We start from the raw sequence: 24,512 nt of genomic DNA, 5'->3' as shown, positions 1-24,512 counted from the left end.
GGTTACATAATTACTTTCTAAATTAATTAAAATAAATAATGTGACAATATACTAGCTCTGAAAGACGTTCATTATTTATTTTATATAATTTCAATGAAGGTTAATATTAGTGATGAAAAAGTAACATACTTAGTTAGAAACTAATCCTCAGTGTAGTGTCTGCAAATGTTTTATTTTATACGTTGATAAAAATATCTGAACAAAAATTTACCTCCTCCACATTACTAGATTTGAAAATAATAAATTTAAAATTTAAACAACTCAAATAATGTGTTTGATATAATACTTTGTCTTCAGCTGAACTAAAAAAATAACAGATATTTTTTAAATTTAACAAACTTATTAATTTAATAAATGCAATTGCTTCATTATAAGTTTTGACAGTACACTGCCTATAACTTGTTTTTAACTAATTAAGTCAGACTTTATAGTTATAAATAAAATACCTTTTCTCTTATTACTATCAAATTGATTGATTTTGTATAAATAATATCAGTGTCTATTGTACTAAAATTGTAGACTTATTAATCATAATATATTAGGTATTGTATAAACAAAAAGAATGTACCTTTACATTGCAAAAATATACAAATAACTCTGATGAACGTCAAAAGGCCAAAATAAAAATGTAATACTTAATAAAAAATACTTTAAATATAAACTGGGTCTTAATAATAGTTTTACATAAAATAAGTATAATAGTTATCTTATTACTGTAAACAGAGAACAATATATTTAATTATTTTCAAAGTTTTTTACTAATAATTTTTTATTTAAGAATTGGAGGCAACAAATTTATATTAATTTTCATTGTCAACATCTATCAGTCTTAAGTTCTAGATTAATTATTACAAAATTGCTTATCTTCTTCTTTTTTTTTTTTTTTTTTTTTTTACATAGAATTAATAATAATAACGCTGAGATCTGATAGAAAACTGCATTAGTAGTTGGGTCCTAAAATCTAAAATAGGGAGTGGTTAGTAACAAATTTTATATTGAAAAAAAATATATAATATATAATTAAAATGCAATTTTTTTTTATACCACAAATAATTAAAGCAAATTTTTACAAATGGAATATAATTGACCAAGAAAAAAAAAAGTTTTTGAGGTTCATTTAAATTAAACCTGTTAAATAAAATTACCAAAAATAAATAAATAATAAATACAACTTTTAACTAAAATAACTTGCATATTGTTAAACCTTAAATATGTATGTTTCTAAGCAACATAGACTTTAATTCACCAATTAAATAAATTAAAAATAATACTTAGTCAGAAGAAAATAAATTTAAATATAGAAAATTATGGCATAATTAATAACTATATTACAAAAATATTATATAAGAAACTTTATGCAATACTTTACAATAAACTAACTATGTTGTTTCATGTTTTGAAATTAATCTTAACGAAACAAATAATTTAAATATTTTTTTTTTTTACTATTAAACAAAAAAATAATACAATGTATTTAATTGAATTCAAAATGTTGAGGTAGATAATAAAATATTATAGAATACAAGCCTGAAATATGAAGAATCAAACATCACTTCCATTATAATTATCCCAGGTTAAAATTACAAATATAAAATAGAACACAAACCCAAATGTGTCTTAAAAAAATATAACTTTGTTTTGAAGATTTTTTTCTTATGACATTTCATAATAGTTGCAACATTAAAACAGAAATTAAACATATTATTATTTTTTAAGTAAGTTAACCTCTTTCTTTGGGAAATTACTAGGAAATGTAATTTTTAGGATTTAATTAAAAATTATTAATTTAGTAAATGAAAAAGTATTTTATATCAATAAATTCTTAAATTTAACTTTTTTATTTATCAAAACAAAATTTACTTTTCACATAATGCTTATATTTTTAATTTCTCTTTTCTTTATAACAAATATTTGAATATCAAACAAATTTTTATGGATATGAAGCATCATAAGTAAAATACTAGGATTACAAAAAAAATTTGGCATTGAATTATTCTAATTTTTTTGTTTTGTTTATGTATTATATGTATCCTTAGATACATGATATATCACCAATAATCAGTGATATAGGTGTTTTATTTATCCTAAGATTTATATGATATATTTATTTTAAGACAGTACTAGAGGGTGTAGTATTTTATGTAAGAAAAAAATTAGACTATATTAGTACTTAATAAGTACCTGTATTTAAATTAATATAAAAAAATCTGACAGCTATGATTAAAAAAAAAATAACTTCAGAATGATAAATAAGAATACCAAATACCTAACAATTGGAACATAGTTTTGGTCTTCAAGACCCAGAAACAAAATTATAAAAAGTTTGTAAAAAATCAACATAACAAAAAAAGAAAATGTTTGTGGTTACTCTTGGTAAAGTTGACAACTATTTAAATAACAAAAACACTTGCCATAATATATTTAAGTCATCCTTCCTTCATCTCCTTCACCCATAAACGAATTTTCAGATTTTAATTTTTCTAAAGTTTTAATTTGTTGCTGTAAAAATAACACCCTGAAAACCAAATTGAATAATTTATAACAAAAACCAATTTAAATGCAGGTTTTTAATAAAATTATGAAATTTACTTGTGTTCTAATAAAGATGCTTGAACTTCAGTCAAACGAACAATAGATCTTGCATATTTAAGTTCTGCAGATACACGTGAACAGTGTACACTTCCTAATATGTGGGCTTCTTCATTTAATTTTTGCGCCTAAAATGAAATACTCAGCTATTAAAACATTGAATTTGTTTTGAAATTTAATGAATGCATTTATTTATATATTACCTGTTTTGCTAAAATATCAGCTGGCCAAGTTTTAACGTGTGATGTTAAATCATCCCGTACTAAATTAGACATAACTGGAGATGTTGTTGTTCCAAGTTGTCTGTAACTCATTACATTGTTGACTTGGGCAACTTGTTCTGCATGGCTTGTTACAGGACTCCCTAAAATTATTATTATTAAAAATTAAATTTAAATTTAAAACAATACATATTTTTTAAATTTTGTTAAAATAATATTTTATTAACATTGTTTATAAAATTGTTAAAAATTTAAATAACCTGTTTTCTAAATGATTAAATAAAACATGATATTGATTTGTCTTAGTCAACAAATATAAATAAGTAAAAGTAAATAATAGGTAATATATATTAAAATATCATCTTTCTTATTAACCATTACTCATTTTATTAAGCCTCCCTCGTCTATCAAACCATCCATTTATTATTTCACCGAGGGTAATTTCTCCTTAACCTATTGCTTGGTGTTTTTTTCCCCATAAATTTAATCTTACTAGTTTAGTATGGGTAATCTATTTTTTAGTGAATTTAAAAAATTTCTTTTTTGATTTTTGATGAAGAGTTTCATAATATATACTTTACATTGAATGCCTATTATTTGAAAACTGTTTAGCACGTTCAATTACACTATAGTCAGCTTCACAAACACTAGCGGCTGATCATCATGTTCTAAGCTAAATATTTGTTGTATAATTAACAAATAACAATACAATTTACAACTGTCGCTACCGTTCGGACGCAACAGATGGTCACAATAGAATGAAAACCAATTTATATATTTCAGGGTACGGCGACAGTCAGTCCTCAGTTTTTGTAAAGCAGACTATAGCAACTCATCTACATAATATATAGCATGGCACAATTTTTGCTAAACGTTTTAACTTTTCTGTAAAGGTCAACTTTAAGCAACCCATCATAATATTAAAAGTAAAACACATTTAGCACATTATCTTTTTGTAAAGGGTGAATAACCTATCCCATACCGGGCATACAAATTAAGTCACACCCAAAAACATAGATTTAATGCAATATTTTTAATTGTTTTGAGATGAATTCTCAATTTTGAAATAACTAGTTTGCACACTTTCTTTCTGGTGCATACTTTTCATTTTAAGGTAACAGTGTTCATTGAAGGCTAGTGATCTATCTAGATGTTATAATTTTAAACAGACTTAATATTTTTTATAGATTGTTTTTTTAAATTAATAATTATATAACTTTATTATAGTTTAAATTAAGTGTTTATTAGCAGGAGTGATTTTAAAATAATTTTTAACTTTTGTTAAAAAGGATTGGAACTAGAACAGTTCTTTACGTCAGAATAAGACATTATTCAAATAAAATACTATTTAGATGATTTAAAAATATTATTTGAAATTTTCATTTATTCTTTTATTATTTTTCTAGTAGCAAATAATTTTCTATGATAGTAGTTCATCACCTATGTAAATCCTATATCAATAGACAATAGTAAGGATGCTGATATTTTCCTATAAAATTTAATGACTAACCATATTGTATCCTAAATCTATTAAATTTTTAAGTAGAAATTTTAAATTCATATTATATATAATGTTATTTAAGTATAATTAAATGCAACATTAAGTACTGCTATATTATTGTACATATTGTAACTGGATCATTGTATAAAAAAATCTTTAAGAGCTACTCAAGTGGTGTCAGCACAGATGTAGTCAATATCTTTTTGGTGGCACTTGCAGTCACTTATTTCTATATACCCATGAGCTGATTTTAATAAACTGATATCTATGTTAATATTAATTAAGTTAGAACAATAAATTAAATAAACAAATTAATAGACCTCGACCAATTTTTTTAGTTTAGTACAAATATTTTAAATTAGAACCTAAGTATAGAGACTTATTCATCAATTGGAATTTTATTGAATATAAATGAAAAAAAATGTAAATGAAACTTGACCACAGAATAGACAAAATATTAAAATAGTAAGAGGATGACTTGCTTAAATTTTTTTTTATAATTATTCCACAAAAATTTTTATTAAAAATATCAATAAGTAAATATTAAATAATATTTACTGCTAATCCTAAGCTATATATAATTGTAAAAGAAAGTTTTCTTTTATGACAGTCTATTAAAAATATTATTTAAAATTACTTTAAACATGAATATCAGTATTGTCAGACTAGTTTATAGATATAAAATAGATGTAAAACTACGAGACCAAAAACGCTGATGAAGAAATTTAAAAAAATGGCCTCTCACTAGGTTGTGTCTTAGCACCAATGCTGTTAATGTATATGTTATGTACAAAGTCCGGAATTGTACATTTTGCAATTTGTACAGTGATTTTTGTACACATTGCGAAGTGTAAAATGTTGCTGTAAAAAGTAACTAGATTGTACAAGTTGCGTTATATAATTCGTGATGTGTACAATAATCACTGTACAAATTCCAAAGTGTACAATTGTTGTACATACCACAAAGTTGAAAAACATGTTTTAAAAATTACAATATAATAACTGTTATGTTTTAAAAGTGTTTTCTTAATAAATATTACATATTATTACTTATTAGAATACCATATAAAAATAGATATATCTGGACACCTGGTCTTTACATGTTAATATACTACTATCACTGAACAAATCAAAATTTAAAAATATATTATTAAAATAGAATTTTTCATATAAAAAAAATATTATTATAAAACTACATATTATTGTACACGTTATGAAATAAAATAAAATACGTGAATCTGTAATAAGATTATTTATATCATCTGTTATAGTCTTATGAGTTGTTTCCCACGCTATGTGGATTCTAACATACTAATAAACATATAATACAATAAAAATGATAAATTTTATCTAATCGACTTTACGATACTGTTGTTCAGAAATATAATTTAAACAGATTTTAGTACGGACTAGTGCATTGTATGCGAAACTGCTCCAATATTTTATTTTATATTAGTGTAATTATAGTATTATACAATCAGGCAAAATGAGTGAAAATGATAAAAATCTTAATTTTAAAAATTTGACAAAAAAAATATTAATTTAAGTGTAAATTCAATGGCCATAGCTAATGAAGAAAATTACAAAAAAATAATAAATGAAATATTTGAAGCTAAAAATAAGATTTCATTAGACTACAGACGTTTGAATCGCTATGATATTATAAAAGTAGGTGAAGTTAATAAATTATTATTTCCATTACATAAATCAAAAAATAATGAAGTTAAATATTATTTACATTACGACAAAATATATGATGTTCTTGAAAAGTCACATAAAGAAACAGGGTATGGTAGACTTCATAAAATGATTTATCATTTAAAAAATGGTTATGTTAATATATCACGTCCTGTTATTCAATTATACTTAAACAATAGTGTAACGTGTTTAAAAAAAAGAGTAGTTGTTAAACCTATGGTATTTAATGAAGTCAATGCACGTGGACAGGTTGATTTGATTGATATGCAGTCATGTCATGAGTACAAATTTATATTAAATTACCAGGATCATTTATCAAAATTTGTAATTTTGCGTGCTCTTAAAACAAAAACTGCAGCTGAAGTAACATATCATTTAATTGATATATTTTTTACTTTTGGAGCACCTTCAATTTTTCAGTCAAATAATGGCCGTGAATTCGTTAATTGTATAATTGATGAATTAAAAAATATGTGGCCATAACTTAAGATTGTACATGGGAAACAACGCCACCCTCAGTCAAGGAAATGTGCGAGATATTTTAAGGGCATGGATGTTGGACAATAAATCCAATAAATGGAGTGAAGGTCTTCAATTTTGACAGTTTCAAAAAAATAGCAGCTATCATTCTGGTATTAAACTCAACATTTGAGGTATTATTCGGCAGAAAAGCACAACTTAGCCTCACTTCTAGTGCACTACCTGAGAATATACTAAAAACATTAAATTCTGAGAATGATTTAGAGCAAGCAATTTCTTCATTAGAGCTAATTAATTATGAATTAAACAAAAGAGAAGTGAAGATAATATTTTGGAACAGACTTTAACTGAAGTGAAGATAATATTTTAGAGCAGGCCTCAACTGCAAATGAATTAGTATTAGAAAAAATTACAATTATGCAAGGTAAAATAAATAAAAATAAAAAGCTAACTGTAAGTTCAGTACATCACCAAGCAAAACAAATGAAAACTGATAGTATCTTGAAGTATCCAGTCGTTTCAATCGGTATAAATGTAACATTGCTTGTACCAGATGTTGATAGAAGTAAAGGAGATTTGAGAAATATCATAGGTAAAATATTATTTTATATTTATAAAAAATAATCATATTAGTAAGTGGTGTACTTTCATTGTATTAAGTGTTATAATGGAAATAACGACGGACGACTTGTATAAAATCAGTGCTAAAAATGGCATTAATGCACAACTATTCAGTCGTAACCAATTTTCATCTTGCGATGGGGTAAATATATTAAATATAAATGATATACCTACTGATAAAATTTCTCTAAGAGTGGCAAATATGAAAGAATCAATGTTTGAAGGTAAGGTTTTTTTGAAATGTTTTTGTACACGGAAATGCTATAATAATAAATGTATATGTAAATAAAAAAAAAATGTATTATGCAACTCACAGTGTCATAACTCACTTGATTGTAAAAATAAATAATGATAAATTATGTATAATTATATTTGATTTTAGTAATATGTAGTTTTATAATAATTTTTTTTTTTTATTTGAAAAATTCTAATTTTTATAATATATTTTTAAATTTTGTGATTTGTTCAGTGATAGTAGTATATTAACATGTAAAGACCAGGTGTCCAGATATATCTATTTTTATATGGTATACTAATAAATAATAATATGTAATATTTATGAAGAAAACACTTTTAAAACATAACAGTTATTATATTGTAATTTTTAAAACATGTTTTTCAACTTTGTGGTATGTACAACAATTGTACACTTCGGAATTTGTACAGTGATTATTGTACACATCACGAATTATATAACGCAACTTGTTCAATCTAGTTACTTTTTACAGCAACATTTTACACTTCGCAATGTGTACAAAAAACACTGTACAAATTGTGAAATATACAATTCCGGACTTTGTATGTAACATATATATGAATGACCAGTACATAATAGATACTACCTACCATTTCCTATACGCTGACAAACTAGCGATAACTGCACAAGGACATATGTTTAATGAAATAAAACTAACACTCACACATGTGCTGGAGAAATTGAATAGATACTATGTTCAAACTCACTAAAACCCAATTCAACAAAACCGCAAGAAAATGTATTCTACATAAACAATAATCAAGCAAGAAAGAAATTCAAAATACAGTGGCGGAACATCAATCTTGAACATACACAAACACTTATGTACCTAGGAGTCACATTAAATATGACATTAACCTTTAAAAGTAACTGCAAAAAAATTAAAATGTAAGTTGTAACATGAAATAACCTAATAAAGAAATTAACTGACACAAAACGGAGAGCTAACTCACAGTTGCTACAAACCACAGTACTTGTCTTATTATATTCAACTAGAGTATGCATGTCCAGTATAGAGTAGATCGTGTCATGTGAAAAAGGTAGATGTAGCTCTAAATGAAACGTGCCGTCTAGTAACTGGTTGCTAAAATCTACACCTAGTACAAGTTCTAGCTGGTATAGTTACCCTCGATATTAGAAGAAGTATGGCCAGTGATGCTCAAAATACAGCCCAAGCAAAAGACGAAAAATACCCACTACATGGATACCAACCAGCCTCTAGCAGGTGGAAATCAAGAAAAATTGTTTTGACATCAATCATGGAGATCACAATATCACTTGAATATGAACAACATCCAAGATGGATAGCATTGAACCAAACCAATAGTTTTAAAATCAGAACAATGGAAAAAACTTTCAACCGGATATCGTTATGAATGGAAAATCTGGAAAACACTTGATAAATTGAGAGTTGGTGTAGTTTTAACAAGGAAAAATCTATAGAACTGGGAATACATTATTGAAACGTAGACTGCGACTGTGGAAGTGAACAAATAAAACACATACTAGTGTGCCCTCTGACCCAATGTCATGCATACCTGAAGATTTGGCAAATGCAACAGATGCGGCTATACTAGAAGCCAATTAATGGAGCAAAATGGAGTATAACAAAAAACATCTAAATCATAGCCTGGATACGATTAGAATTGGCAAAATGGTAGGCTTAATAGTAGTATTAGTTAAATGTATGATTGGACGATATTTTAAACACAGAATTAGTCTTGTTACTGATTAACAAAATCAAATTTGGATTAAATCCTCCTTTCCACCTTGCATTGTTAAAAAAATGAAGGCAGTTTGGAGTCCTGTAAGACTGATAGTTGGTTCTTAAATATCCATTGTTCTACTCAGTGCCATCATCATTAGTATTTTTGTACTTAAATCCTAAATGATGGGTGTTGAAATCAGTGATTATTATTTTTATTAATGAATTTATTATTTAAGTTATTAGTACCACAGAAAGCAAATGAAAACAAGTAACAACCAAATGCATACTTATGAGATAGTACAATTCAATTTTTTTATTCTATCAGGAATAGCTAAATTTAACAACTTAATATCCAGATTTAGTCAAAATAGGACTTCCAAGTTTATTACAAGTCATTTCAGCTGTCAATTTCATTCCATAAATTTTAGGTTCATTTTAATTATTGCTTATATTATGTTCTTCCTGAGTACATTTAAAATTACGAGTTTCTTTATATAGTATGTTAGATTAAGTATTTCCTTGTCATTAGTCAAACATTAAATAATTATTGATGTTATCATTAAGGCTTTTATATTACCAATTAAATAACAATAATAATATTTTTGTAGTAATTTTAAGGAAAAGAAAAATAATAAAATTTAGTTTAAGTCCAAAAATAAGCAAAACAAATTAATAGACTTCACAAAACATACTTTGAACAGAATATCTTTAATTTACATTAAGCTTCAAGTATAAAGTTATTTTAGTTACTATTAAAAATGAAATGTAGAACGGATAAATCCTCAAATAAAATATTTACCTTTAACTTCTTGGGTGTTATTAGTTTCTGTGCTTGCAGGAGTGGGTGGACTTCGTTCAGTAACATTATTGGATGTTGATGAATCAACTAAATTCTGAGTTATATTTGATAATGGCGGTGTTGTTGATCCAACATCAACATTTGTTCTTTCACATGGTTCACTATTAACTTCAGCACCTTTAACCTAAATGTAGATAAATTTGGTTACTATAAACATATTTTAAATTATTTATTTGAAAAGGAAATGTAATCAGAATAAAAATACTTGTGATTGAGGAGTAGAAGAACTATGCCTTTGTGCAGGTACATTTGATAGTTGAAATGACTTTTCTGAAGTAGGAGTGCTATCACCACTACACAATTCCATATCTTGTGTTTGTGATGAATCACCTTAAAATATAATAATAGTATTTTATGTTTATTATATCATAGAGGATTTGATCAAAAATATTTTGATGGCAACAACACATAAGTATAATATTAATAGTATTTTTAATTTATAACTTACAGGAATTGATTATTGTTGGTCCATCCTGTTCAAGCCTATCTACATTACACTCAGATACATGATGAGATTGCGTAACATTTATTGGAAGATTATTACTTCTCATTTGATTCCAATAAGCATCTTTTTGATGGTGAGTTGGTCTACTTGTACAATTAACTTGTTGTTGAGAGGATTGCTGTGAAACTTTGTTCACATGATTGCTCATTGATGATGATCTCATCATAGAGTTATTGGAATGTTTGTCTATATGAAAATACGTCAAAATTATTTATAATGGTAATGTTGTTAGTTATAAGTTTCAAATATAATTACAAACCATGGTGGTATTGTGTTCGAGAAGGTTGAGATGCTGGATAAGCTTCTAACCATTCCCTTGGCTGATCCCATTGAGATACTTCAGTTTTACAATTATAATAGTATTTTTTCCCTGAAGAACTTGTATGTTCAGACCAATCACCAACTTTAGTAACAGTTGAACTTCCGCCAGACCTGGATTCGCGGTTATTACTACTACTGCTGCTACTCTATACATACATAAACATAAAACTAAAACAAACTATATATACAAGTAAATTAATCTAAAAATGATATACGTTAAACTGATTTCAGAAATCACCCAGAAAATTTTTGTGATCAAAAAAATTATATCATAATCAAGTCATTATTATAAAATAAGGGATATACAGATATATTATATTAATATATTTTATAAAATAGTTATATTATGATTTATAAAAATAAATCATAATAAACAATAACATTGATGTCAATTAAATACACGAGAAAACACAAAATAATGGTTAATAAATTATAACCATTCTAAAGTAAATAATAAAAAAAGAATAGTAAACCATGGGTACAATTATTTTTCTACAATTTTTAAGAAGTTAATAATTTAAAAAAAAATAGAGATCAATATTTATGAAAAGTCAACAATTTTATACAATCAGAATTCCACATAAGTAGTAGTCTAAAACACATTGGATGTTTAAATGTGAACATGCAATTAATCATTCTTTGAGTTCTTTGAAGAAATTATAATTAACTTTCCTCACACAATTGCACATGCAATGTAAATAAATGTTTATAAATTTACTTATTGTATTTATGATTTAAATAATAAATGAAGATAAAATTTGTTTACCTGACAAGAGCTATGAACAACTTTTCGTTGACCAGATTCTCTAGAATCTCTAGAATCCCTAGAATTTGACCACTTCACAGAATGAACAACCATTTTCTATAAAATAAAATACCATAGTTAAAAATAAATAATGCAATATGTAATTAAAGAATTGACTTACTTCCGGACTAATCCGATCGTGGTTTGTTCTATATTCATCTCTACTTCGTCTATCTTTTGGTGACCTACTATAATCTGAAAAATTAATTAATTTTATTAATTTCATACTATTTACCAAGTTGTGTTTTAAATAAACTACAAAATACACAAAGTATAAAAATTATTATAATATAATAATCAAGATATTTACTAAAAGAAATAAATTAAATCAATAGTTGAAATATAATTATTGTCCCCCTCCATTAAGTTGTAAAACTAACATTATTTAGAATTCTGAATTTCCATTCAATATGTAAAAGTTAAATTAAAAAAAATTGAAAATGTATCATCATATACCTTTTTTTTTCAATTAACTTAGGTAATTAATACATTTTTTGCATATTTTTGAAGAAGAATACATATTACTAATTAATTAGTATTGAGTAGATAATATAAGTATTATTACATATTTTCAAGATGTTTGTTCTAAAATTTTAAAAATCAATCAACACTCAGTAAACCATTTAGACATGACATATTTACATCATTTAAATTAGCTTACACGCTGGAGATCTTTATAAAATTCAAAGTGGTTAGGATTTTACAATTAAGAAAGAAATATGGACTTATTTCCTTTTACATGTATTTCAAATTTAATAATAAAATATGGCAGGCGTAAAAAACAAAATAATAACAAAAAATTATTATATAAATATACTAAATATAAAGATATTCAATATATATTAATAAGTAATAAATCCTCAACCTTCAAATGATTGTACATTTTTAATTAAATCTATCCAACAGATCAATTTTTAGTTGTAGTGCTAGAATCTGTTAATCTGCACTAATTTTAATATGAGAAAATTGAAAATAAGAATTCATAAATATTATTTATTTTCCAAATAAATTAATTATAAAATAACAATATATTTTTTTATTCAGTTCCAAATAAAAAAAAAAACAGAAGATATTAGTTTGTTTCTAACCATCTTGAGTTATCTTAATTACATTTGAATGTTTCCCTGAGCATCATGATGCGTCAAATAGTGGAACAATAGTACAGAAGTTTCACTCTTAATGTAGACATCAACCATGATAGATTTAAAATATATGCTAGAAGCTACAGAAATATTAAAACTTAAGTTTTACTGAGAAATTGATAAAATTGAAACATAAAACAATAGGGTTCCTAAATCATTCACCAAACATGCATTTAATTATATTATAATATTTAGAATATAATATTATGTATTATATAATTAAACACTTACCAGAATATTTATCACTATTCCTAGATTTATAGTCTCGAGAATCTCTCTCCTTATCTCTGTGACTTTTTTGTGAATGATATGAACTTTTGCTAGAGTATGATCGATCTCTTGATGGACTTCCTCGACCAGGACTTGGATACGAGGTACCATTTCCCCTAACACTGCCATACTTTTGGTCACTACTAGAATTTTTTGAAACTAAATATTTGGAATTCTGAAAAATAAATTTATATTTTATGAAATAATGTTATCTGTAAATGTAAAAAATCTAACAATAAACTGTATACATACTATACATAGAACAGAAATGCAAGAGTTTAAACCTAGTTTTTACATGACAAGCACTTGGTTATTAGTCATTTGTTGCTCAATCAAACATCAATATTGACCAAGCCAGTATTTAAACACATTTTATTTAATGGGTTGTTGCTACACCAACCAAAATTTATACTTTATAATCAACTAATTGATACTCAATCGGTAATTTAAACATGCTCAGTTGAGTAGAACTTAAATAGTGGGATAGCAAGTTTCTTCGTTGAATAGAAATAGTTATCAGCAAAAAAAAATATTATACTTTGAGTTTAAGTTGGTCAACTACTTGGCCAAATGCTAGTCTCATTTAAATTTGGCTTTAATGTTTTTGGGCTAAACATATTTACCTTACCTATAAACTCAATGAATGTAATTACAAAATTATCTTATTACTAAGCTCTAAAAATTTTGGATAACCTTTTTAGGAGACATGATAAAGGAATTTTACTAGATAAAAGAGTTTCCATAAAATTTTGATCATTTTTAAAATACCTTATGTGAATTAAATTCAAATCTTTATTAAATTTAAACCATACATTTAAAAAATCCTAATTACACAGCTAGTATCAATAATATATTTCAATATGTCAGACATTGTAAAAAATCATTAAAAGCAATTAAAAATTATATGTATACATTAATAAAAATTAACAAATGTATTTAATTTGGCTAATAATTTACTGCACTAAGAAGAGAAAGTATTATAGTAAAAATGTCTATTAATTTACTAAGTTAATATAAAGTTAAAAAATAAATAAATACCATAAGGTAACATATGATTAATTAATTGTAAACATATATATTATTGATTATTTAATCAAATAAATTAATTAAATATTAGTGTTCACTATAAAGTATACATATCTTACAAATAAAACCATTAACATTACAATTTAGTATATTTTAATCATTTATGGTAAAATTAACTTTAATAGGTGTAGGTAGGACTAATTATTTTTTATTTAATTAATTATTCAATACTTTAACCTAAAATGTACTGTTATTTAAATTATTTAAAGTAGTTATCTAAAAACTAAAATATACATAGATATTGTCAAGTTTCTGATGTTTATTTAAATTAGACCTTTAGATTCAATAAATCAGCTACTAATACTAAGTAATTATACTACAATGAAAATAATGGAAAAATTTTGATTATTCAGAATGATGAGAATAGATTTAACTATATATTAGATTTCATAGGAACCAATATTTTGAAGGACATAATTGTGTACTGTCAATATAATAATCACAATATCCAATATCATTTACCTGATACTGATGGGACGGGTTTTTGTCATAATACCTGTAAACAAAATAACAAAGCATTAACATTATTATCGATGTTTAAATAACTTGAAATTACGTTATTCACGTAATTTGGTAAGTAGGCCTTACCCATCACTAATCCTTTGAAGTTTCCTCGCATGCATTACCATCAATGCCGATTATCTGTGGAAATTCACCGCCCAGTAATGGAATTATATTATTAACAACAAATGTAGGTGGACGTGTACGTGGTTCTAGGGGTCAATAAAACGTAAAAAAATCTTTAAACGCGACCGGACGCCATCAAATGAGACCAATAGTAAAATGTAATAAAATGGAGTGAAAAAGGAAAAAAACATTTAGATGGGGTGAAGATGCTGTCAGGAGTGTGGAGGGGGCTTGTCATCCATCGGAAAGTTACGCACTGCCATTGGTCAGTTTGAATATCAGCTGTCGTTTATAAACAGTGCAAACATTGAAAAGTAAAGTAATTTAAAAATTTAATTTTAATTAAATTAATTTAAAGTCTTAGTTTATTAAAGACACTATATAAATTATGTAGTTACTTATTTTTCCATATCAATTTCCAAAGTAAAACTAAAATTTGATCGAAATTGTTTTATGTTTATTTTTGTTCAGTTTGCAACCGTGGTATATTCGTATAAATTTTGTTTATGCAAAATTTGTCCTTGAAATTAAAAGCACTAATTTGATTAAAAAAGTAAATAAATATTAGTAATATTACCTAAATCCGCTGTAAATGAGTTTAGAAAGTCATCTACATTATCAAATTTATTTATTTATTTATTTATTGACCTACGACACTAAATTAACTAGCTATTGTAATTTCAATAGATGTACAAGTGTACTTAAATTATTTAAACAATGGTAGATGTTCCCGTTCAAGACATGATCAAAAATACATTTACATGGCACAACAAAAATGGCTACAAATCTGGAAAAACGTAATATTTTCTATAGTATTTTAATACTACTTAATTTATTAATTGTTTGGCTTTTGTTTTTATTTAACCAGGTATAATTTATTTAATTATTTTACAAACGTTGACGATTCACATTCAAAATATCTTCATTATCAAATGACTAAACCTTTGTCTGTTCAAGTAAGATCTATGCTCAACTTATTTGTGTACTCTTTTATTGTATTGGTTTATATATTATTAAAAAGATATTTTAAGTCATAAAGTTACCTGAGTATTACAAAGTGGTATTGAAATTTTATATTTTCAAAATTATTTTTAATAAAAAAAAAATTTATATTCATAAATAATTTTAACAATAACTATTCTAATCATTTAATTATTTTTATTTCCAAAGTTTCTACTTTATTTTTACTTTAACTATAATTAACTTTGTTTGATACTTCTAGCATAAAGAAGTATGTGGGCTCCAGAATCTAACTATTTAGTTAGTTTCTGTCTATACATCTTAGTATCAATCTTCAAAATATCAGTTACAAAATTTCATAGTTTACACTTGTTTCTTTTACTACTAACAATATCTAAGCTGACATTCATAGTGTTATTTTATTTAATATTTAATTATTAGTTTATATTTTAAATTATTTTAGACTCAACAAGATTCTCCATCTAAAAGTGATTCTCCTCAACCATTTTATCACATTCATCAGGTAATTCACTCATTTATTCAAATTTCAAAATAATTGTAGTTATAAATAAAGTAAAATATTTCTATTATTGTTGATAGGTTTGTGTTAAGTTTTGTATGATAGGCAATAAATATATTGTTATTGTAATAAATTTGGATTGAGTATTTTTAATTATTACATTTTTGTAAGTCATAATTGATTAGAAACTATTATTATATAAAAAATAAAATATGTCATGTTCATTATAAATATATTTTATTATAGGATTCAATTATTACACAAAAGTCAAGTCCAACATCAGTCAGATTTAGTCCACGTATGGGGTCTAATGCTATTAATTATGCACGTTCGAGTGCTACAAATCGGGTATCAATCGCATCCAATATGTCACCAATGAGCAGTTATAATGTTGATCAATCAATATCAAAGATTAGTGCAATGTTTCCTACTGCATCTGAATCTCATATTAAATCATTATTAAATAAGTAATATAATATTTTAATTATATCTTATTTCTTTTACTATCTAATGATAAATGTTTTAGATATCATAACAGAGAAGCTATTGTTATTAGTGCTTTACAAGTAGAAAAGCATCCAATTGCTACTCCTGGACCATATACACCACCATCAATTAATCGTCATTATATGTTACAAGCTAATCCTTCACCCCTGGCTAGTCCACTACCTAAACCAGCTCATTATTCTCCAAAAATGAAATTAAGGTAATTTTTTTTACATGTATTTAATTTTAAAGAGTTATATGTAAATGAATAGACCCTTATAAATAAATAAAAAACAATGCTAGTATTCGAACAATAAAAAATATTGAATCATTATTTATTTAACACTAAATACTTACCTTAATTTAAATTCATGGGATATTTTAATTGATATTAAATTTAAATATTTACCTCTATTGATGAATGTTTAATTTAATCTAAACTCTTTTGACATTTTTATTTATTTTAAATAATATTAAATTTAACTATTTTATTCTATAATTAAATATTTAATATTGTTTGATTTTTAAATAAATCTTTTAATCAAACTTATTTAAATAATTATGTATTATACGATATATATATATATATATATATGTGTGTGTGTGTGCGTGTATGTATATATTATATATTATAATGTAATTATTTTTTTATTTGATTGTAGATGTTGAAAAATTGTAGAATTTGAAAATTACCTTAAAAGATTATCCCTTTGAATTATCTTTTATTTATATAGTATGAAATTATTATTCAACTAATAATTATTAAAATTAATAACTATAGATGTCTTTGTGGATGTTTGTGTGAGCCTTAAATTTCAAATGTTTTGCCATTATTATTTTTTTCATTTATTTTATTTATTTTTTTTTTTTTTAGCATGAATTTTATTTTTGATGTTTCAGTATATGTAGTTAAGTTGAATTGATAATTGTCTGATGTAATTAGACAATAGAAAATATTTTTTGTGGGAAAAATTTTACATTGAAGGATTTATTTTATAGCATGAATTGGTAAGTATTTTAATCATTTTTTTTTTTTTTTTTTTTTTTTGTAAAATGTTTGAACAAATCTTATATTTTTATTTTTTATTCAAATGTGTTGTTTTATATTTCATATAGATATTTGAAAAGTGTATTTCCTGTAGTAGAAGAAACAGTACTTTTGGATACACTATGTAGTGCTGATAATAATGTTAATCAAGCAACAAAAACATTATTAACTATGGGATTTAATAAACAACATAACATTACAAACAATGTGCCTAAATTGCCTAGAGTTACATTAACAAACAGTGAAAATGATTATGAAGAAGATGATATGTTTTGGTTACGAAGAAAACCATGTGATAATTACGATAAAACTAAATCTACTTGTTCATCTTGGCCTGTTTCTTCTGTTGCATCAACACCGAACAAAAAAATAAATTCTGATGAACAGATAAAAAGTAAAAAAAAAAAACTTATTAAGTTATGATTTAAATATTAATAATAATCTTATTTTTACAGTAAAACAAAGATTGCATGATAAATTTGATAATCAAGAAGAAAAAATTATAATTTTTGCCTTAGAAAGTACAGATTATAATGAATTATTAGCAGATAAAATTCTTAAAAATCATTTAAATAATGAATTTAAATCAAAGGATGAAAATGATGGGTAATAATACTAAAATAGAATAGATTTAAAATAGTTATTAAATCTATTTAATTGCATTGTCCTATTGAATTTAAAATTAAACTAAAAATATGTTTAATATTATTTTAGTGAACTCAAAAGAGAAAATTCTAGTAATAAAGTAACTGGTAACTGTGTTGTTACGAACATGAGCAACTCAAAAACTGAATCAAGAAATTCTTTCTGGTTAGAAAATATTTGTATTATATAATAAAAATGGGTTTAAACTTTTATTCAATTGAATACAGTATATTATAAACACATAGTTATATTGATTTTTGTACTGAGGTCATAGTTTCTGATCCATCCATGAAATGTATTAGTCTACCATTGTTAATTGTTTATAATTTTATCTGTTATAAGTTTCTAATTTATTTTACAATTAATTATAATCCTAGTTCTGTTTTATTAATTTTCTTGTAGTTTGTACATTTATTATTAGTTCTTCAGAGGTGATTTCTCATTATTAATAATATTCATATAAAATGTACATAACTACATAAATGTAAAAGAGTAAAGTAGTTGTAAATAGAATATTTCTAAAAAAGTTATTTATACAGAAATATGAAAATCTTACTTTCTTTTTTTTTCGTATAGTTAATTAACATCTATTTATATTTATGTTTTATTTTTATTTAATGTATATGTAAAATATAATAAAATATTTTTTATTGTATTTAGTGAAATAAATTCTGAGAACGAAAAAGCTGTGGCAAATGATACGCAAAAAAAATTGGCGAAAGGTCCTAATAAAGATTTATTGAGGTAAATTCATTACATAACTATTAACATTCCCTTCTTAGAAATAAATTATTCTTACAGCAAAAAAGTCTTATCTAAGAGTGAATCGCATGAAAAAAATCGAGTGAAACCCAAAGGTCCAAACAAATCTTTGTTGAGTAAAATTCATTCTTTAGCAAAAGGACCAAATAACGAATTGAAAAAAGGACCATCTAAAGGATTAGCTAAAGGTAGTATTTTCCATCGATTATTTAAGAAATAATTACCTATATATATATTATTTTAGATAAAGTAAATTATTTCTATACTCTAATAAAGGTATTTAAAATTTAAAAATGTCTTATTTTGACTAGTAATTTAATTTTGTTACTTATTGTAACAAATTTGTAGATTGTTTATATTGTATTATTTTTCTTTTTTTTATAAGAAACTTTTTATTCAATTCAAAATCTTTTTCGTAACTTGTATGATCTTTTTATTTTTTTTTTATAAAATAAGAATAATTAATGTTAAAAATTTTAACTATATTAAAATAGTGATTACATTTAATTTAGAAAAATGGTGTTAAATTTATTATATAATAATATACTACCTGTTTTAGATGTAAATCATTTCTGTGTATGATGTATTTTTGACAATATCCTTGACTTGTAATGAAATGAGTTATATAAACATACCAGTGTATAACCTATCTGCCTCATAACTATACATTATTAAAATTATGATACAAATTTATTTTATAATTTCCCAATGCCGTTTCAAGGCTAATTTAGAAATGTAAATGCTATCTTTAGGTATACATTTTATTATAATAAAGGAAATAAACAATGTAACTTCAACAAAGTATGCAAAATTGTGAACAAGTGCATGTATTTTGATTTTTAAATAATAGGTACTATATCTTAATCTATTGTTATCACTGATGACATAGTCAATTAATTCTATGAATTTCCTAAGTAGGTTGTTTTTAAATGTAACATTTTACCTTAATTATTGGATTTATCATATTATTTATGTTTCATAAGCTGACTGAATACTTACTAGTGTATTCTACAAATAAGGATTTTGTTAACAATTTTATTTTACATATTTACTAATTCTTAGTGCTAATTTTTATGTTTTGATTTTTAAGTGCATAAAAATTAACTAATAATAGATTTTTTTTAGTGTTATTTTTAGAGCTTTGCCCAGCTGAAAATATCAAGATCTTTAAGTTATGAATAAAATAAAAAATTTAAATAAAGGCATTTGATAGAAAGAGTTTCACCATAACTGATACAATATTTTTGAGACTAGAGGCAGTAGTAAAGAGTGATCGAAAAGTCGCGTTCATCAAAATAAATGTAAACAGCATTATTATTCGTATAGATATGATGCTTGCAGTAGTGTTTTAATTAATCCGTTAGTGAACATGTAATTTTCCCAAAGATTATGGCCTCTTGATTTTTTCCTGTGAGGTTATCTTAGAGAAAAAATTTATAAAAACCGGCCTCAAAATTTGTGTGAACAGAAAAAAAACGTTACAACTGAGAGTAACTTCATAAATGTAATATAAGTACACTCCATAAGGTTGCCACTTATGTGGTAAAACGTGTTCGTACGCGCATTAATGAAAAAGGTGGCCATTTTAAGTTTATGTTGTACATCATGTATAATGTGTGTGTAAAAATTAATTTAAATATTTGGTTAAGTTTACATAACTACACTTATAAGCAATTCAATAAAATTACTTATCATAAACACATTTATTTTGATGTGCATGATTATTTGATCACCCTGTGTTATATGAGAAGACAGCAAAGTTTAATTCAATTATAATACAATTATTGTAAAGAATAAAGGATAATAATAAAGAAAAGTTTTAGATTCTGAAGGAAAGTAACACAGAACGACTTAGGAGCATAAACTAAAGCACTGAAAAGTCTAAATTAAAAAAATATTTTTTATTCCTTAGGAACTAATAAGTCGTAATCTTGAACTGTAAGCCTAGGAAATTCTCTTTCGTCATTTTCTTGAATTTCTTTTTTTAATTTATCTTCATAATGCACTTTTAAGTAAAACAAAGTATCTATAAAAAAAATTAAAAATTAACTTATTACATCAGCGTTTGTAACAAAACAACTATATTCAATTAAGTAATTAGTTACCTTTAATATTATTTTTTAATTGTGATGGAACTATTCTAATAAACCACTGACGAAAAAGTCTAAAAATAATATTACTATTTGCACCTGGATATAATTGATTGGTTATTTCTATCCAATTTACATCGGCAAAATACTTATGATTTTGTTGCAGTAATCTAAAAAATAATATATTATTAACTATTAATTTAAATTTACAGATCAAAATGACTTACAACTCTAATATATTTAATCTTAGTGTTGACATTTTAATAGGCTTTTCACAAAATAACATGGTATATAAACAGTTCCATTGAAATCTAACTTTTGAATAAGTTACATCTTTGCCAAGGTTTTCTGCAATTTTAATTAATGTTTTTTTTTTTAATGTCAGATTTTTTAAGTCTCTCCAGTTATCTGTATTTGTTTCTATTAGAATATTTGTAAATAGTTCTTGACGCTTTTCATCATCCCAAATAATTTCTAACGAAATGAAAAAATTATTTTAATTTTATGAATTGCTTTAAAATATGCTTTTCTATATTAATATGATTTACTTACTATTACATTTTTTATATTGATTTTTTAAAACATCATGTCTTCTATAAAGTTGTAATTTAGATCTATTTAGAATTAAACTTAATACACAAAATTTGTTTTGAATTGCACGACATTCTTCTACTTTCATAATTAATTGATCTTCTTCTTCACTAAAACTATGAAGTAAAACAGAAAAATCATTAATGAATGAATAATTTTAAAATAAGATTTTAATGTCATTATAACACATATATTTTGTTATATTTTGTTTGAGACTTACCTTAAATACAGAAATTAATAATTTAAAATATGCTCATATAAAATATCATGGAAAATTCTAGAGATGTTGAATTAAAAAATGTATATTAATGAAAATTTAAAAGAATATAATTTTTATTTTTTTTAGTTTTATACATATATAAATATTAGTACATACGTGTAAAGAGTAACAACAATCATTTTTACTAACTTAAATAAATTGCCAATAGAAATTCTGTTAAAAATGTATAAAAAAATTTAAAAGATATTCTAAAAAATTATATTATTTTAATTTTAATAAGCTTTAATTTAAAATGTTTTTTAATAGGGTTGAAGAGTTCACTTAGTATAAGCAAGTATTATTTCTTGATATTTTTTTTTTTATAAATACATACAATTATAAAATTAATCATTGTACTAATATAAAGTATAATAGACAAAATTTATACCATGTTTTATCTCGACGTTTGATGTACAGATTATTAAATCTATTACAAACTGAATTTAATAATCGATTAGGAAGTCCTGCCGATATATAACGAAAAAATTGGAACCTTTGTATATTATTTAAAGCCATTTCAAACCCATCAACAGCTAAGAATGGTAGAACATTTGAAATGTTGTATTCCTGAAATTGTAATTATTGTTATAAATATATATATTACATTATAAAATATTAAATAATACAAATAGTTCAGTAATTGAACAAACCTACTATAGTTAAAATTTATTGAAGGTAATGACTAGGGCACAGATGTTGTAGAACTAAAAAATTAGTATTGCACTTAAAATATAAAAAATTGAACCATATGTAATTTTTTTAAATTTTCAAAATTCATTATCCTTTGGTTTGGAGCCAATGAGTTTTTATACTTTGAAAAACTTTGTTCCACGTTGATTAATATTAACAGAGCAAACTTAAAATAAACTAAATCGCTTACCGCCAATCTTCAGGTAAACCTTCAAACAATATTTATAAAACCGTTTAAAAAGTATTAAAAAAAGAGAAATTATGTGAAAAACTTTAAAAAAATTGTTAAAATTGTTTTATAAATGAGTAAATTCAATAAAAATCTGAAAGTTCCAAAAATCGCTCTTAAAACTTTTAGATTTTAGTTCGTACTTACATGACACGCATTTAAAACTTACTTAGCAATTAATTGAAAAAGTAGAAAAAAAATTTGTAAATGCAACAACACCCGTGCCCTAGTAATGACTAATGATTCAACTAATATTTGTTTTATAAATAGAAATAAATAATACCTTTTGAAATTTTGACCAATATTTACGAATCATATCATCTTCATCTGCATTAAATACTCTTATTTTTACCTGAGGATTGAGTTTTTTTATAATATTAATTTTTTCTTTATTCGGAGGTCTACTTAAAGAAGTTTCAATAAAATGAATTTTATTGTTTTTACATTCAGGTGGTAATGTAATTATTAAACCATTCAGACCCTAGATAAAAAAAATACATATTATATGAAGTATATATTGAAGAAAAATATTTTAAGCAATAATATACCTGTGCAGAATCAATTTTTTCAACAATTTTTTCCAAAATAATGCTTCCTACTGTTTTTAGCAATACAATGTCAGACCCTGTGATTTCATAGTTTTTATTAATAATTTTCTTGAGTTTTTTAGACAATGTTTCTTTTATTTGTTTAAATTTAGGATGATCTCTTAATGAAGGATTTTTGTTTTTTAGATATTTCATTAAATTAAATTTGGTTTCAATTTTAGTAGACTGGTCTTCAAAATCATGGGTCTCCATGGAATTTAGCAAAGTCTTAAATTTACATTGATTTTGAGAAATTTTAAGAACAGATGAAGTATTAAAATTTTCTGAAACCACTGGCATATTATTTTCATTCATTGGCTTGCCATAATTATTATCACTAATTAAAATATTTTCATTAGAATTCAGGTTTGTTCTTTTGATTGTATTGATTTCTTCTATATTATTATTGCTACTAAATTCTAATGAATTTAAACTTTTGTTGTATTTTTTCTTCTTTTTGGGTGTTTTAGTTTGAACATTCTCATTATCCACACTACAATTTTTTCCCAATGAAATATCTGATGAAGTATTTATTTCAGATTTAATTACTTGGTTTAAATTTTCTTCAGACTCAAAATCATTAATATTTTGTTCACTTAATTCTTCAAATATTATATCTCCTGTGTCATAAATGGTATTTAAGCATTTATCGGGCTTTTTCTTTTTTTTAGGTTTTTTTGTTGGAATATTCTCAATATCTGCCATAGCACTTATTTCATACTTTCTTTTTTGGCTTATATTTTTTGAAAAATAAGAATCAATTTCTTTTTCTTTGTCTTTTTCACAAGTATTTTCAAATGATATAATTTCCATATCATTATTTGTACTTAATTCTATCGAATTTAAATTTTTATTGTGCTTTTTCTTTTTTTTAGGTTTCTTAATTGCTGTGACATTCTCATTATCTACGCTAGAATTACTTTCCAATGAAATATTTAATGAAGGACTTTTTTTTT

General features: G+C 24.2%; 3 protein-coding genes across 5 annotated transcripts; 1 reads left to right on the top strand and 2 right to left on the bottom strand.

Annotated features, from left to right (window-relative positions):
* Positions 1 to 865: 865 nt before the first annotated feature.
* LOC112600784 (WW domain-containing adapter protein with coiled-coil) lies at positions 866 to 14,877 on the bottom strand. Of its 3 annotated transcripts, none has more exons than XM_025348087.1 (13): positions 14,651 to 14,877; positions 14,525 to 14,558; positions 12,938 to 13,151; positions 11,686 to 11,759; positions 11,526 to 11,621; positions 10,698 to 10,905; positions 10,382 to 10,624; positions 10,139 to 10,263; positions 9,874 to 10,057; positions 2,793 to 2,953; positions 2,590 to 2,717; positions 2,412 to 2,515; positions 866 to 961 (listed from the first exon to the last, which is right to left on the bottom strand). In XM_025348087.1, exons 1-12 carry the CDS (start codon positions 14,689 to 14,691, stop codon positions 2,422 to 2,424), a joined length of 1,602 nt encoding a protein of 533 aa, XP_025203872.1. In that variant the 5' UTR covers positions 14,692 to 14,877; the 3' UTR covers positions 866 to 961; positions 2,412 to 2,421. The 3 variants fall into 3 exon arrangements, with proteins under 3 accessions (XP_025203872.1, XP_025203873.1, XP_025203871.1); XM_025348088.1 differs by having other exon boundaries at positions 866 to 954; XM_025348086.1 differs by lacking the exon at positions 866 to 961 and having other exon boundaries at positions 2,387 to 2,515.
* A 342-nt stretch (positions 14,878 to 15,219) lies between these two features.
* On the top strand, positions 15,220 to 19,383 carry LOC112600782. The gene is made up of 10 exons (XM_025348084.1): positions 15,220 to 15,486; positions 15,558 to 15,645; positions 16,113 to 16,172; positions 16,416 to 16,636; positions 16,696 to 16,875; positions 17,772 to 18,097; positions 18,159 to 18,309; positions 18,418 to 18,513; positions 19,009 to 19,092; positions 19,150 to 19,383. The coding sequence occupies exons 1-10, from the start codon at positions 15,407 to 15,409 to the stop codon at positions 19,328 to 19,330; spliced, it is 1,467 nt and encodes a 488-aa protein (XP_025203869.1). The 5' UTR covers positions 15,220 to 15,406; the 3' UTR covers positions 19,331 to 19,383.
* A 1,607-nt stretch (positions 19,384 to 20,990) lies between these two features.
* Positions 20,991 to 24,507, bottom strand: LOC112600780 (the record flags this gene model as incomplete). The annotated part of the gene is made up of 7 exons (XM_025348082.1): positions 20,991 to 21,136; positions 21,216 to 21,370; positions 21,428 to 21,674; positions 21,753 to 21,907; positions 22,439 to 22,617; positions 23,253 to 23,450; positions 23,518 to 24,507. Coding segments are annotated over 7 exons (2,049 nt in total), but the record flags the coding sequence as incomplete, so codon positions are not given.
* Positions 24,508 to 24,512: the final 5 nt, after the last annotated feature.

The sequence above is a fragment of the Melanaphis sacchari genome, unplaced genomic scaffold (assembly GCF_002803265.2).
Source record: "Melanaphis sacchari strain LSU unplaced genomic scaffold, SCAv2.0 Contig719_pilon_pilon, whole genome shotgun sequence".
In the NCBI taxonomy this organism is placed as follows: domain Eukaryota; kingdom Metazoa; phylum Arthropoda; class Insecta; order Hemiptera; family Aphididae; genus Melanaphis; species Melanaphis sacchari.
The sequence above is the reverse complement of the archived record's forward strand: the minus strand, read 5'-3'. Positions and strand labels throughout refer to the sequence as shown.

Bases quoted from the DNA above. Each gene is read 5' to 3' on its own strand.
- LOC112600784 (XM_025348087.1), bottom strand. From the start codon at position 14,691: ATGGTAATGCATGCGAGGAAACTTCAAAGGATTAGTGATGG. The intron at 14,559-14,650 runs GTAAGGCCTACT...TTTTGTTTACAG, and splicing joins CTTCAAAGGATTAGTGATGG to GTATTATGACAAAAACCCGT. The intron at 10,906-11,525 runs GTAAACAAATTT...ATGTATGTATAG, and splicing joins TTGTTCATAGCTCTTGTCAG to AGTAGCAGCAGTAGTAGTAA.
- LOC112600782 (XM_025348084.1), top strand. From the start codon at position 15,407: ATGGTAGATGTTCCCGTTCAAGACATGATCAAAAATACATTTACATGG. The intron at 16,173-16,415 runs GTAATTCACTCA...ATTTTATTATAG, and splicing joins CATTTTATCACATTCATCAG to GATTCAATTATTACACAAAA. The intron at 19,093-19,149 runs GTAAATTCATTA...TTATTCTTACAG, and splicing joins CCTAATAAAGATTTATTGAG to CAAAAAAGTCTTATCTAAGA.